General features: G+C 37.6%; 1 protein-coding gene and 1 long non-coding RNA gene across 5 annotated transcripts in view; both read left to right on the top strand.

The window, feature by feature from the left end:
* LOC143250219 (uncharacterized) overlaps positions 1–13,693 on the top strand; it is a 224,063-nt gene that overhangs the window by 65,049 nt on the left and 145,321 nt on the right. The gene's annotated exons all lie outside the window — the stretch shown is intronic.
* LOC143250411 (uncharacterized) overlaps positions 4,504–13,693 on the top strand; it is a 45,619-nt gene continuing 36,429 nt past the window's right edge. For all 4 annotated transcript variants that reach the window (XM_076500867.1, XM_076500865.1, XM_076500866.1 and 1 more), the window contains exons 1-2: positions 4,504–4,681; positions 6,451–6,549. In XM_076500867.1, coding sequence (XP_076356982.1) covers positions 4,565–4,681; positions 6,451–6,549 — 216 coding nt within the window. In that variant the 5' untranslated portion in view covers positions 4,504–4,564. The remainder of the gene's footprint in view (positions 4,682–6,450; positions 6,550–13,693) is intronic.

The raw sequence follows: 13,693 nt of genomic DNA, 5'->3' as shown, positions 1-13,693 counted from the left end.
TTGTGACTTGTTAAGTGACTGTTTTACTTTGACGTGTATGCCCGATACATTGTTGGCTACACAATTCCGAAATTTGAACAAAATTTGGTCAACATTCTCGAAACCTCTCTAGTTTTTAGATGTACTGGACCTCTGAACTCACAAGTTCGAGTGTTAAGCACTTCATGTTTCTTGAATGTCTGGCGTGGGGAAATAAATGATTTATACACTAAATCGTCACTTGATTTTAATTGTTTAATTTTTTTTGAATTTCCATTGAGTTTACTTAAAATGTTTAACATTCATGACCTATGGCCCCGCCCTGGGTAGGTGGGTAAAGGCGTTCGACTCGTAATCTGAGGTCGCGTGTTCGAATCCCCGTCCCACCAAATATACTCGCCATTTCAGCCGTGGGTTCGTTTTAATGTGACGGTCAATCCCACTATTCGTTGGCAAAATAGTAGCCCAAGAGTTGGCAGTGGGTGGTGATGACTAGCTGCCTTCCCTCTAGTCTTACACTGCTAAATTAGGGACGACTAGCGCAGATAGCCCTAGGGTAGCTTTGCGCGAAATTTAAAAACAACAACAACAAAATCATTCATTACCTAATCATACCATTAAGTTTTAGTGTTTTATAAAAACTCCTGGTGCAAAATTTCTGAACTAATGTCCATAAACTTTATTTCAGTCCTTATATTTCTGTAGAATCAAATCATGTTGAAGTTAACTTATGATTACCATGACATTGACCTAAATCAAACTATGTGATGGTTTTAGTGGAATACATAATTCTAAGTCAAGTGTGTTCTGAGCTTAAATTATATTAAAAACTGCTCTGAAGATTAACCTAATGATCGTACGAGGGCTGTTCAAAAAATACGCGGACTGTTTAAATTGCGCGGCTCCAGTTGGTTCCAGGGGAATCCGCTTGGTGTCGCTAGGTTCGCACATATCAGCTGATTACGACGCCATTTTCCGATTGCAGATATCTTCATTTGTGTATTAGCTACGCGGTTTTAAGTGAAATGCGATTTTTTCGTTTGGCGGATTTTAGAATGAATCACCTGAAGGAGCAACGACTTGCTGTGAAATTTTGTGTTAAACTTGGAAAATCTGCGGCTGAAACTTTTGCTATGCTTAAACGGCTTACGGTGATGCTGCTATGAAGCGTACGGCATGTTTCAAGTGGCATGAACGTTTTAAGGATGGTTGACAGTCCATTGAAGATGATGAGCGTCCTGGACGTCCTTCCACGTCAACTGACGACCCACACGTCGGCAAAATCAACACCCTGGTGCGGGCAAATCGACGTCTGACTGTCAGGGAGCTTGCTGAAGAGTGTGGGACATCAGTTGGATCTTGTTACGAGATTTTGACCGAAAAATTGAAGATGCACTGCGTTGCTGCGAAATTCAGCCCTCAGAACTCGTGAGTTTTTGGCCAAACACTCGATCACTGTTCTTTACCACCCCCCTACTCACCTGACCTTGCTCCTTACGATTTTTTCTTGTTCCCAAACTCAAAAGACCCTTGAAAGAAAGAAGATTTGAGACGATTCCCGAGATTAAGGCAAATGCGACGAAGGAGCTGGAGGGCATTACAAAAGTAGCGTACCAGGACTGTTTCAACAAGTGGAAACACTGTTGGAATAAGTGTGTGCATTGGGGAGGAGAGTACTTTGAAGGGGTCCCAGACCTGTAACTTCTAAATAAAGTACACTTTGTTTTATGACGTCAGTCCGCGTATTTTTTGAACAGACCCCGTATGTGATGATGTGTGTCGCAAGTTAGTAAATCGAAGAAGATACATAAGCTGCTTCATCTTTTCTGGACGATTTTGGTTATATAGTTTCATTAATTAAAAATAAAACATTGGTTCCTGTGACTACGTGATTTGTATGGTTAAAATTTGCTTTAGCTAATCAGTTTATAAATAAATACAAATCCCCTCCACCGCGTTCCGGCACTCCCTATTTATAAGCGACTTGAAGCAGCCCGTGATATGTTTCCTTCCGGGCAGGTCACGCTTGAAATTACTGTTTCTCAGTGTCAGTAAAACTTAAAATCAATTTTAGGCTTGTCTGAATGTTGTAAGAACAGCGGGGCATTGAGTTATAACATAGAATTATAATAAATTAGATACCTTGTTAGGGTTCACTTGTCTTCATGATCGTGTTGGGTTGGAAACCCGCTCGAGTATATGTACAGTTGTGACATGAACTTGTAGCATCTCACACTACGAAACATAAATCCTGTCCTCCTCTGGATCAGCTTTTGTTCACTTTGGCTGGCACTGTCGTAACTGTTTCTGGTTTTGATAATTTGTATAAACATCAGACGAGTATCTTAAGACATGTAAACCGTGACTCGTAATATGAGGATCGCAGGTTCGAATCCCTGGGTTGATAAATAAACCTGGTATGTTTCGAGTATAATTTATAAATAAATTTTGAAAATAACAACTCGGTTGATAAATAAACCTGGTATGTTTTGGGTTTAATTTCAAGTAAATTTTGAAAATATCAACTGGGTTGATAAATATACCTGGTATGTTTTGGGTTTACTTTGAAATAAATATCGAAAATAACAACTGGGTTGACAAATAAACCTCGTATATTTTGTGTTTATTTTGAAATTAGCATTCAAAATAACAGCTGGTTTGATACGTAAACCTGGTATTTTTCGGATTTAATTTGAAATTAATCTTGAAAGTTCGTTTGTGTGTCGTTAAGAAAAGACTGTGCCACAGTGATCGAACCCTAAGTTTTTTATGTTATAAACCACCAGAGGGAGAGATCGTTTTAAAGGAAGTAACCGATTAGTTAAAAACGCCAGCCTTGGTTGGTTATTGTTTTATTTTATAGTTCTGACGGTGTTCAGTTCCTGACATTTAAAGGAACGTCTGTTTTGTCTGTTTATTCAGAAAACAAGACATCTAACTTTTGTATACAGTTTTAATAATGTTTAGTGCATCAAGTAATAATAACAAGTCTCGTTGTGTAGTAATGTTTTGGGTGTTTAGTGCATCAAGTAATGATGACAAGTTTCGTTGTGTAGTAATGTTTGGATGTTTAGTGCATCAAGTAATGATTAATGATGCCAAGTTTCGTTGTGTAGTAATGTTTTGGGTGTTTAGTGCATCAAGTAATGATGACAAGTTTTGTTGTGTAGTAATGTTTGGGTGTTTAGTGTATCAAGTAATAATGACAAGTTTCGTTGTGTAGTAATGTCTGGGTGTTTAGTGCATCAAGTGATGATGACAAGTTTCGTTGTGTAGTAATGTTTGGATGTTTAGTGCATTAAGTAATGATGACAAGTTTCGTTGTGTAGTAATGTTTTGGGTGTTTAGTGCATCAAGTAATGATGACAAGTTTTGTTGTGTAGTAATGTTTTGGGTGTTTAATGTATCAAGTAATGATGACAAGTTTCGTTGTGTAGTAATGTTTTGGGTGTTTAATGTATCAAGTAATGATGACAAGTTTTGTTGTGTAGTAATGTTTTGGGTGTTTACTGCATCAAGTAATGATGTCAAGTTTCGTTGTGTAGTAATGTTTGGATGTTTAGTGCATCAAGTAATGATGACAAGTTTTGTTGTGTAGTAATGTTTTGGGTGTTTAGTGCATCAAGTAATGATAACAAGTTTTGTTGTGTAGTAATGTTTTGGGTGTTTAATGTATCAAGCAATGATGACAAGTTTTGTTGTGTAGTAATGTTTTGGGTGTTTAATGTATCAAGCAATGATGACAAGTTTCGTTGTGTAGTAATGTTTTGGGTGTTTAATGTATCAAGCAATGATGACAAGTTTTGTTGTGTAGTAATGTTTTGGGTGTTTAATGCATCAAGTAATGATGTCAAGTTTCGTTGTGTAGTAATGTTTGGATGTTTAGTGCATCAAGTAATGATGACAAGTTTTGTTGTGTAGTAATGTTTTGGGTGTTTAGTGCATCAAGTAATGATAACAAGTTTTGTTGTGTAGTAATGTTTTGGGTGTTTAATGTATCAAGCAATGATGACAAGTTTTGTTGTGTAGTAATGTTTTGGGTGTTTAATGTATCAAGCAATGATGACAAGTTTTGTTGTGTAGTAATGTTTTGGGTGTTTAATGCATCAAGTAATGATGACAAGTTTCGTTGTGTAGTAATGTTTTGGGTGTTTAATGTATCAAGTAATGATGACAAGTTTCGTTGTGTAGTAATGTTTTGGGTGTTTAGTGCATCAAGTAATGATGACAAGTTTTGTTGTGTAGTAATGTTTTGGGTGTTTAATGTATCAAGCAATGATGACAAGTTTTGTTGTGTAGTAATGTTTTGGGTGTTTAGTGCATCAAGTAATGATGACAAGTTTTGTTGTGTAGTAATGTTTTGGGTGTTTAGTGCATCAAGTAATGATGACAAGTTTCGTTGTGTAGTAATGTTTTGGGTGTTTAATGTATCAAGCAATGATGACAAGTTTTGTTGTGTAGTAATGTTTTGGGTGTTTAGTGTATCAAGTAATAATTAGCCGTTTTGTCGGTTTTTCCCCAGTGGACGAAACGAACGATATGATACCAAAGGATACCGTGGTTAAGTTATTTCAAAATATACGATATGATACCAACGGATACCCTGGTTAAGTTATTTCAAAATATTCGGCGTGCTGCACGAGTTGGCCACGTGGAAAGAGATCGAGACTTGATGTTAAGAGCCAAAACAGACACGGATACGGTGAGTAATGTATAGTAGTCGAATGAATAGTTTACACTGCCTATAAAGAACAGTTTGTGGTTTCCACTTGACCCCCTGTTTACCATTAACTGTTTAACATGTTACTTCGCTTCACTTTTTTTACAATTATTTTATTCTTATAACGATAACAGACCCATGTTTTACAGCTATCAACACAAGATTTCACTTCTAGATCTAACACGTGGACGTAACTAATTTGTAAGTCAAGTGTTAACTTGAACGTTGAGTTAGTAATATTTCACAGTTAGGACAGAAGACGTTTTGGTAGTTAGTTGTGTTAATGTTTTAACCAATTAAAATAACTCGATACAAATTTGGTTTCAGAACTTATTAGATATGTTTAGGTTTAAGCTCCTGATGGTTCACTCTTTACGGTATTTTAAAATAATGTTTTTAACCAGTGAGCTGACATGAAAAACAAAGTATTTGGATGTTTCATATCGACATCTTGGGGTCTTTTAGTTATCATGATTGTGGATAAAGTAGTCCAGAAAGCATTACTGGTATTACGTTCTCTCACACGAACCCCAGTGTGTTGGCGGTAACTTTATGGACTTACATCTCGAAAATCCAGAGTTCGGTCCTTCTTGATGAACAGATAGCCCATTGAGTAGCTTTGCGCTGAAACAAATGTAAAAGTTATCTTTCATGAAAACTTTCTTGAGTAGGAGATCGAATTTATAGATTAGATACCGATTGAAAATAGGTTGACTATTTTAAATTATAAAAAGTATATGTTATATGTTTTTACCGGTTTTATCGTATGAAATATGCAAGTTTCGCGCATCGGTAGTTTTGATTTAGAAAATTTTGTACATCAGTAGTCGTAGTTTGGATGGAAATTCTCCTCAATTTTGTCTTTGTAGTTTTAGGCTGAACTTCCTCATACGCCCATGTAAAATAATACGTATATAATTTTCTATTGCGCTAATAATTAACAAACGCAAATTAAACGATTTTTGTTCGTTAAAACAGTTCTATAACTGCGCAAGCGTAATACGTTGTTTTCGCACACTTATTAGATTCGTCTAACTTAAGCCAGCTATATGTATATATACTGAACTATTACTGTAGACACGTTCACAGACTGTGCAAAACGTATGGTCAGCAATAAATATAGCGAACATAGTGTTATAATACCAATATTCGTCTTTCTAAATCCTCGTGAAAAAACCCTAATTGGTGAATAAAGAATGTGGTTTTATAAAATAGAGTGAATACTTTTGTTTTATGTATTTGTTGTGCCCAACCTAGTCTGATGAGTTCTGTATTATCAACAATACGTCGTCAGCAATGGCTTCGTCAAGCATGAGTCCTTAAAATACTGATATACAGTGGTTCGGCATGGCCAGGTGGTTAAGGCAGTCAGCTCGTAATCCGAGAGTCGTAGGTTCGAATCCCCGTCGCACTAAATATGCTTGTTCTTTCAGACATGGGGGGGGGCGTTATAAACTGATGATCAGTTCCAGTATTCGTTGGTAAAAGAGTAGCCCAAGAGTTTGCGGTGGGTGGTGATGACTCCCTTCTAGTCTTACACTGCTACATTAGGGACGACTAACGCAAATAGTCCGTGTGTAGTTTTGCCTGAAATTCAAACCAAACTAATATACACTTGTTTGAAAAAATCATATCCTGTGAATAAAAATGTTAAATACTCATGCCTGTAAACAAATATAATAATTTGTTGTTTATGAGTTGTAATTATATTGTAAATAAACAACAAGTGTGTGTGTATATTGTAATTACAGGAAGGGCGAACGGTTCTCCATCTAGCGGCTGCCAATGGATGTACGAGTACGGTGAAAACGTTATTACAATACGGAGCCAAAGTGAACGCTGTTGATCAGGTATTATCAACTTGTCAGTTGTTCAAATCTATATTGTGTGATTACCACAACGACGTGTAATAACCAGTATCTAATTACCACAACGACGTGTAATAACCAGTATCTAATTACCACAACGACGCGTAATAACCAGTATCTAATTACCACAACGACGTGTAATAAACAGTATCTTGATTTGTGGCTTTCATTTCTTACATTGGGACCTGGCATGGCCAGATGGTCAGCGCGCTGGACTCAAAATCTGAGGGTTGCGAGTTCGAATGTACCTCTTACCAAATATGCTCGCCCTTTACAGCCGTAGGAGCGATACAACCTGACGGTCAATCCCACTATTCGTTGGTAAAATAGTAGCCCAAGAGTTGGCGGTGAATGATGAGGATTAGCTGCTCCTTCTCCCACTGTTAAGTTAGGGATGGCCACCGCAGATAGCCCTCGTATAGGTTTATAAGAATTTAGAAACAACAAACATAATAATTTACAAAGACATAGATACACAATACTCCATTAAACTCGCGCTTTATTATCACTTACGTATTCAGTATTAACCATTCACACAAACAAAACCCGAAACCGTATATGGTGGTTAAGCTAAGTTATGTCTTTTTCTCAGTACGCTCATGTTATATTGTTGTGATACGTACACGTATTGTTGTTGTTACATGTCAGTATATTTTTGTTGGGATGTAACATTGTGTTTAGTATCTGTTGTTACACCTACAACACGTTGTTTGATATCTGTTGTTACACCTGTAACAGTGTTTAGTATCTGTTGTTACACCTACAACACGTTGTTTGATATCTGTTGTTACACCTGAACACGTTGTTTGATATCTGTTGTTACACCTGAACACGTTGTTTGATATCTGTTGTTTTACCTGTAACATGTTGTTTTGTATCTGTTGTTACACCTACAACAGGTTGTTTAGTAGTTGTTATTACCTCTGTAACAGCGTTAATATCTACTCTTATACCTGTAACAACTTGTTTAGTGTCTGTTGTTGCCCCTGTAATAGCTTGTTTAATATCTGTTGTTATACTTGCAGTGTAAACTTGTTGGGTCCTGTTTGGAAAGGTTTGACGGAAAGTTTAATATTGTAAGATTAAAAGGATAAATAACTTTTAAGTTGTGATGTTAATAAGTTGTTATTAACGTTGTTTACGAATTATTTCATAAAGGTAGATATTACAGAACGTATTTTAACAATGAAGTGAAGGAACACGTTCCAAACGTTTCACAAGAACAAGTGTGGGATCGGTCCTGAAGCAGTTACTGAGAAATGGAAGGAAACTCTGTGTGGGATCGGTCCTGAAGTAGTTACTGAGAAATGGAAGGAAACTCTTAAGTGTGGGATCGGTTTTGAAGTAGGTACTGAGAAATGGAAGGAAACTCTAAGTGTGGGATCGGTCCTGAAGTAGTTACTGAGAAATGGAAGGAAACTCTTAAGTGTGGAATCGGTTTTGAAGTAGGTACTGAGAAATGGAAGGAAACTCTAAGTGTGGGATCGGTCCTGAAGTAGTTACTGAGAAATGGAAGAAAACTCTGTGTGGGATCGGTCATCAAGTAGTTACTGAGAAATGGAAGGAAACTCTAAGTGTGGGATCGGTCCTGAAGCAGTTACTGAGAAATGGAAGGAAACTCTGTGTGGGATCGGTCCTGAAGTAGTTACTGAGAAATGGAAGAAAACTCTGTGTGGGATCGGTCCTCAAGTAGTTACTGAGAAATGGAAGGAAACTCTAAGTGTGGGATCGGTCTTGAAGTAGTTACTGAGAAATGGAAGGAAACTCTAAGTGTGGGATCGGTCCTGAAGCAGTTACTGAGAAATGGAAGGAAACTCTAAGTGTGGGATCGGTCCTGAAGCAGTTACTGAGAAATGGAAGGAAACTCTAAGTGTGGGATCGGTTTTGAAGTAGTTACTGAGAAATGGAAGGAAACTCTAAGTGTGGGATCGGTCCTCAAGGAGTTACTGAGAAATGGAAGGAAACTCTAAGTGTGGGATCGGTCCTGAAGTAGTTACTGAGAAATGGAAGGAAACTCTTAAGTGTGGGATCGGTTTTGAAGTAGGTACTGAGAAATGGAAGGAAACTCTAAGTGTGGGATCGGTCCTGAAGTAGTTACTGAGAAATGGAAGAAAACTCTGTGTGGGATCGGTCCTGAAGCAGTTACTGAGAAATGGAAGGAAACTCTAAGTGTGGGATCGGTTTTGAAGTAGTTACTGAGAAATGGAAGGAAACTCTAAGTGTGGAATCGGTTTTGAAGTAGTTACTGAGAAATGGAAGGAAACTCTAAGTGTGGGATCGGTCTTGAAGTAGTTACTGAGAAGTGGAAGGAAACTCTTAGTGTGGGATCGGTCGTGAAGTAGTTACTGAGAAATGGAAGGAAACTCTAAGTGTGGGATCGGTTTTGAAGTAGTTACTGAGAAATGGAAGGAAACTCTAAGTGTGGGATCGGTTTTGAAGTAGTTACTGAGAAGTGGAAGGAAACTCTTAGTGTGGGATCGGTCGTGAAGTAGTTACTGAGAAATGGAATGAAACTCTAAGTGTGGGATCGGTCCTGAAGCAGCTACTGAGAAATGGAAGGAAACTCTAAGTGTGGGATCGGTCCTGAAGTAGTTACTGAGAAATGGAAGGAAACTCTAAGTGTGGGATCGGTTTTGAAGTAGTTACTGAGAAATGGAAGGAAACTCTAAGTGTGGGATCGGTCCTGAAGCAGTTACTGAGAAATGGAAGGAAACTCTGTGTGGGATCGGTCCTGAAGCAGTTACTGAGAAATGGAAGGAAACTCTAAGTGTGGGATCGGTTTTGAAGTAGTTACTGAGAAATGGAAGGAAACTCTAAGTGTGGGATCGGTCCTCAAGGAGTTACTGAGAAATGGAAGGAAACTCTAAGTGTGGGATCGGTCCTCAAGTAGTTACTGAGAAATGGAAGGAAACTCTAAGTGTGGCATCGGTCTTGAAGTAGTTACTGAGAAATGGAAGGAAACTCTAAGTGTGGGATCGGTCCTCAAGGAGTTACTGAGAAATGGAAGGAAACTCTAAGTGTGGGATCGGTCCTCAAGTAGTTACTGAGAAATGGAAGGAAACTCTAAGTGTGGCATCGGTCTTGAAGTAGTTACTGAGAAATGGAAGGAAACTCTTAGTGTGGGATCGGTCCTCAAGGAGTTACTGAGAAATGGAAGGAAACTCTAAGTGTGGGATCGGTCCTGAAGCAGTTACTGAGAAATGGAAGGAAACTCTTAGTGTGGGATCGGTCCTCAAGTAGTTATTGAGAAATGGAAGGAAACTCTTAGTGTGGGATCGGTCCTCAAGTAGTTACTGAGAAATGGAAGGAAACTCTAAGTGTGGGATCGGTCCTCAAGGAGTTACTGAGAAATGGAAGGAAACTCTAAGTGTGGGATCGGTCCTGAAGCTGTTACTGAGAAATGGAAGGAAACTCAAAGTGTGGGATCGGTCCTGAAGGAGTTACTGAGAAATGGAAGGAAACTCTAAGGGTGGCATCGGTCCTGAAGGAGTTACTGAGAAATGGAAGGAAACTCTAAGTGTGGGATCGGTCCTGAAGCTGTTACTGAGAAATGGAAGGAAACTCAAAGTGTGGGATCGGTCCTGAAGAAGTTACTGAGAAATGAAATAGCGACATTCTTAACACGTGTAATAACTGTTATCTGAAACAGCGGGCTGAACGAGCTGTTTGTAGTTTGTAGATGGAATAAACTGTTGAAATGTTTAATAACAACCTTGTGGGAAACATGTGTTTGTTTTATTGTAATTAGTTTTAACAGGTTGTGCTACTGTTTAAACTTACATATTTCTCTTCTATTGTGGTTTTCACATATTTGTTTATGATATACTTAAGATGATGTTTTAAGTTCTTTTCAAAAAGCTGTTGAACTTTTAATTAATTCTATGCAAGTTGTTTGAAATGGTTTATCTTAAAAACCTTTTAAAAAATGCGTTTTGCTTGTTTTCCTGTTACAGACAGGAATATGACAGATTTAGAAATTTCAATTCACGAGGCTTACGTTAACGTCGTACATAGATGGCGCTACATCCCACCACAAAAAAAAATATTTTTTTTATAAGCAGCTAACTCAAGCACAAAGCACCCCCACAGCCAATCATTGGTCGCTACCAATACCTACCAAGTTATCCTAAACATTCCACAGTGTATCCTATGTTTTAAGTATATATGTGACAAGTTCTTGAAACTTATGCAAGAGATTTAGTGAAGTAATAATTAATATTGTAGTAATATGTAACGCTACAAATAAAGTGTGTGAAAGTTAATATTGTTTTTATTGTTTATTAACACTTGTTTTTTAGTTCGTAACTCGGACAAAGGACGAGCACCTCAGTTTGTCTAATAGTAAGGGTAAAGCTACACAAAGGCTGCCAGTACTAGCGTCCCTAACATTAAACTGAAAGAGTTGATAATCTATAGTTAACAAACCGCTAACATTCTATTACTCTTATTAAGTACTGAAATATGATCCTCAATTTTATAACACACTCATATCAGAGTGAAATTTTGTGACAGTGAGATATAAAACATAGACCCCAAGTTTCATATTCTTACCACATAAGGCCACTCCTGGTCTAACAACAAAAGAAATCTGCAGATAAAATTATAACATTCTAGTACTTTAGGCCGGGCATGGCCAGGTGGGTTAAGGCGTACGACTCGTAATCTAAGGGTCCCGGGTTCGAATTCCCGTCGCACCAAACATGCTCGCCCTTTCATCCCTGGGGGCGTATAATGCGATGGTCAATCCCACTATTTGTTCATAAAAGAGTAGCCCAAGAGTTGGCGGTGGGCGGTGTTAACTAGCTGCCGTGCCTTTAGTCTTACATTGCCAAATTAGGAACGGCTAGCGCAGATAGCCCATGAGTAGCATTGCGCGAAATTCAAAACAAAACATTTAGTACTTTACCGCTAACTTAACCACAATGTGTAACATAACCCTGAGAAGGAAGGGCCATATTCTGACAACTCGTCATTACGTTTTTTGTTGTTGTCGCTGTTACACATGTGCTGAACGTACTTGAAACATTCATATGTTCGGAGCTCTCTATTTTTATCTGTCATTTTTTACGTTTATAATCTCATTATTTGTTTAGGACATTTAAACACCTTATAAAAGGTGAAACATAACATAGTTTATACCAAGCTGTTGTAATATACAAATCATATAAACATGTTACAAGACTCGGTTCAAATACTTTCTATCCTTTGCAGATTTAACACATCAAACGAACGATATCTCACAACCAGAATAAATCTAAATGGCCCACTGATATTAAGTATAACCATTACACCCTGGAACCTTTTGTAGACATAATCAACTACATCATAACCATTACACCCTGGAACCTTTTGTAGACATAATCAACCACTTCATAACCATTACACCCTGGAACCTTTTGTAGACATAATCAACTACTTCATAACCATTACACCCTGGAATCTTTTGTAGACATAATCAACTACCTCATAACCATTACACCCTGGAACCTTTTGTAGACATAATCAACTACTTCATAACCATTACACCCTGGAACCTTTTGTAGACATAATCAACTACATCATAACCATTACACCCTGGAACCTTTTGTAGACATAATCAACTACTTCATAACCATTACACTCTGGAACCTTTTGTAGACATAATCAACTACATCATAACCATTACACCCTGGAACCTTTTGTAGACATAATCAACTACCTCATAACCATTACACCCTGGAACCTTTTGTAGACATAATCAACTACATCATAACCATTACACCCTGGAACCTTTTGTAGATATAATCAACTACTTCACAACCATTACACCCTGGAACGTTTTGTAGACATAATCAACTACTTTATAACCATTACACCCTGGAACCTTTTGTAGACATAATCAACTACCTCATAACCATTACACCCTGGAACCTTTTGTAGACATAATCCACTACTTCATAACCATTACACCCTGGAACCTTTTGTAGACATAATCAACTACTTCATAACCATTACACCCTGGAACCTTTTGTAGACATAATCAACTACTTCATAACCATTACACCCTGGAACCTTTTGTAGACATAATCAACTACTTCATAACCATTACACCCTGGAACCTTTTGTAGACATAATCAACTACTTCATAACCATTACACCCTGGAACCTTTTGTAGACATAATCAACTACTTCATAACCATAACACTCTGGAACCTTTTGTAGACATAATCAACTACTTCATAACCATTACACCCTGGAACCTTTTGTAGACATAATCAACTACTTCATAACCATTACACCCTGGAACCTTTTGTAGACATAATCAACTACTTCATAACCATAACACTCTGGAACCTTTTGTAGACATAATCAACTACTTCATAACCATTACACCCTGGAACCTTTTGTAGACATAATCAACTACTTCATAACCATAACACTCTGGAACCTTTTGTAGACATAATCAACTACTTCATAACCATTACACCCTGGAACCTTTTGTAGACATAATCAACTACTTCATAACCATAACACTCTGGAACCTTTTGTAGACATAATCAACTACTTCATAACCATTACACCCTGGAACCTTTTGTAGACATAATCAACTACTTCATAACCATTACACCCTGGAACCTTTTGTAGACATAATCAACTACTTCATAACCATAACACTCTGGAACCTTTTGTAGACATGATCAACTACTTCATAACCATTACACCCTGGAAACTTTTGTAGATATAATCAACTACTTCATAACCATTACACCCTGGAACCTTTTGTAGATATAATCAACTACTTCATAACCATTACACCCTGGAACCTTTTGTAGACATAATCAACTAGCTCATAACCATTACACCCTGGAACCTTTTGTAGACATAATCAACTAGCTCATAACCATTACACCCTGGAACCTTTTGTAGACGTAATCAACTACTTCATAACCATTACACCCTAGAACCTTTTGTAGACATAATCAACTAGTTCATAACCATTACACCCTGGAATCTTTTGTAGACATAATCAACTACCTCATAACCATTACACCCTGGAACCTTTTGTAGACATAATCAACTACTTCATAACCATTACACCCTAGAACCTTTTGTAGACATAATCAACTACCTCATAACCATTACACCC

The sequence above is a fragment of the Tachypleus tridentatus genome, chromosome 5 (genome assembly GCF_004210375.1).
Source record: "Tachypleus tridentatus isolate NWPU-2018 chromosome 5, ASM421037v1, whole genome shotgun sequence".
Lineage (NCBI taxonomy): Eukaryota > Metazoa > Arthropoda > Merostomata > Xiphosura > Limulidae > Tachypleus > Tachypleus tridentatus.
Note: the sequence above shows the minus strand (reverse complement) of the source record. Positions and strands in the feature narration are given on the sequence as shown.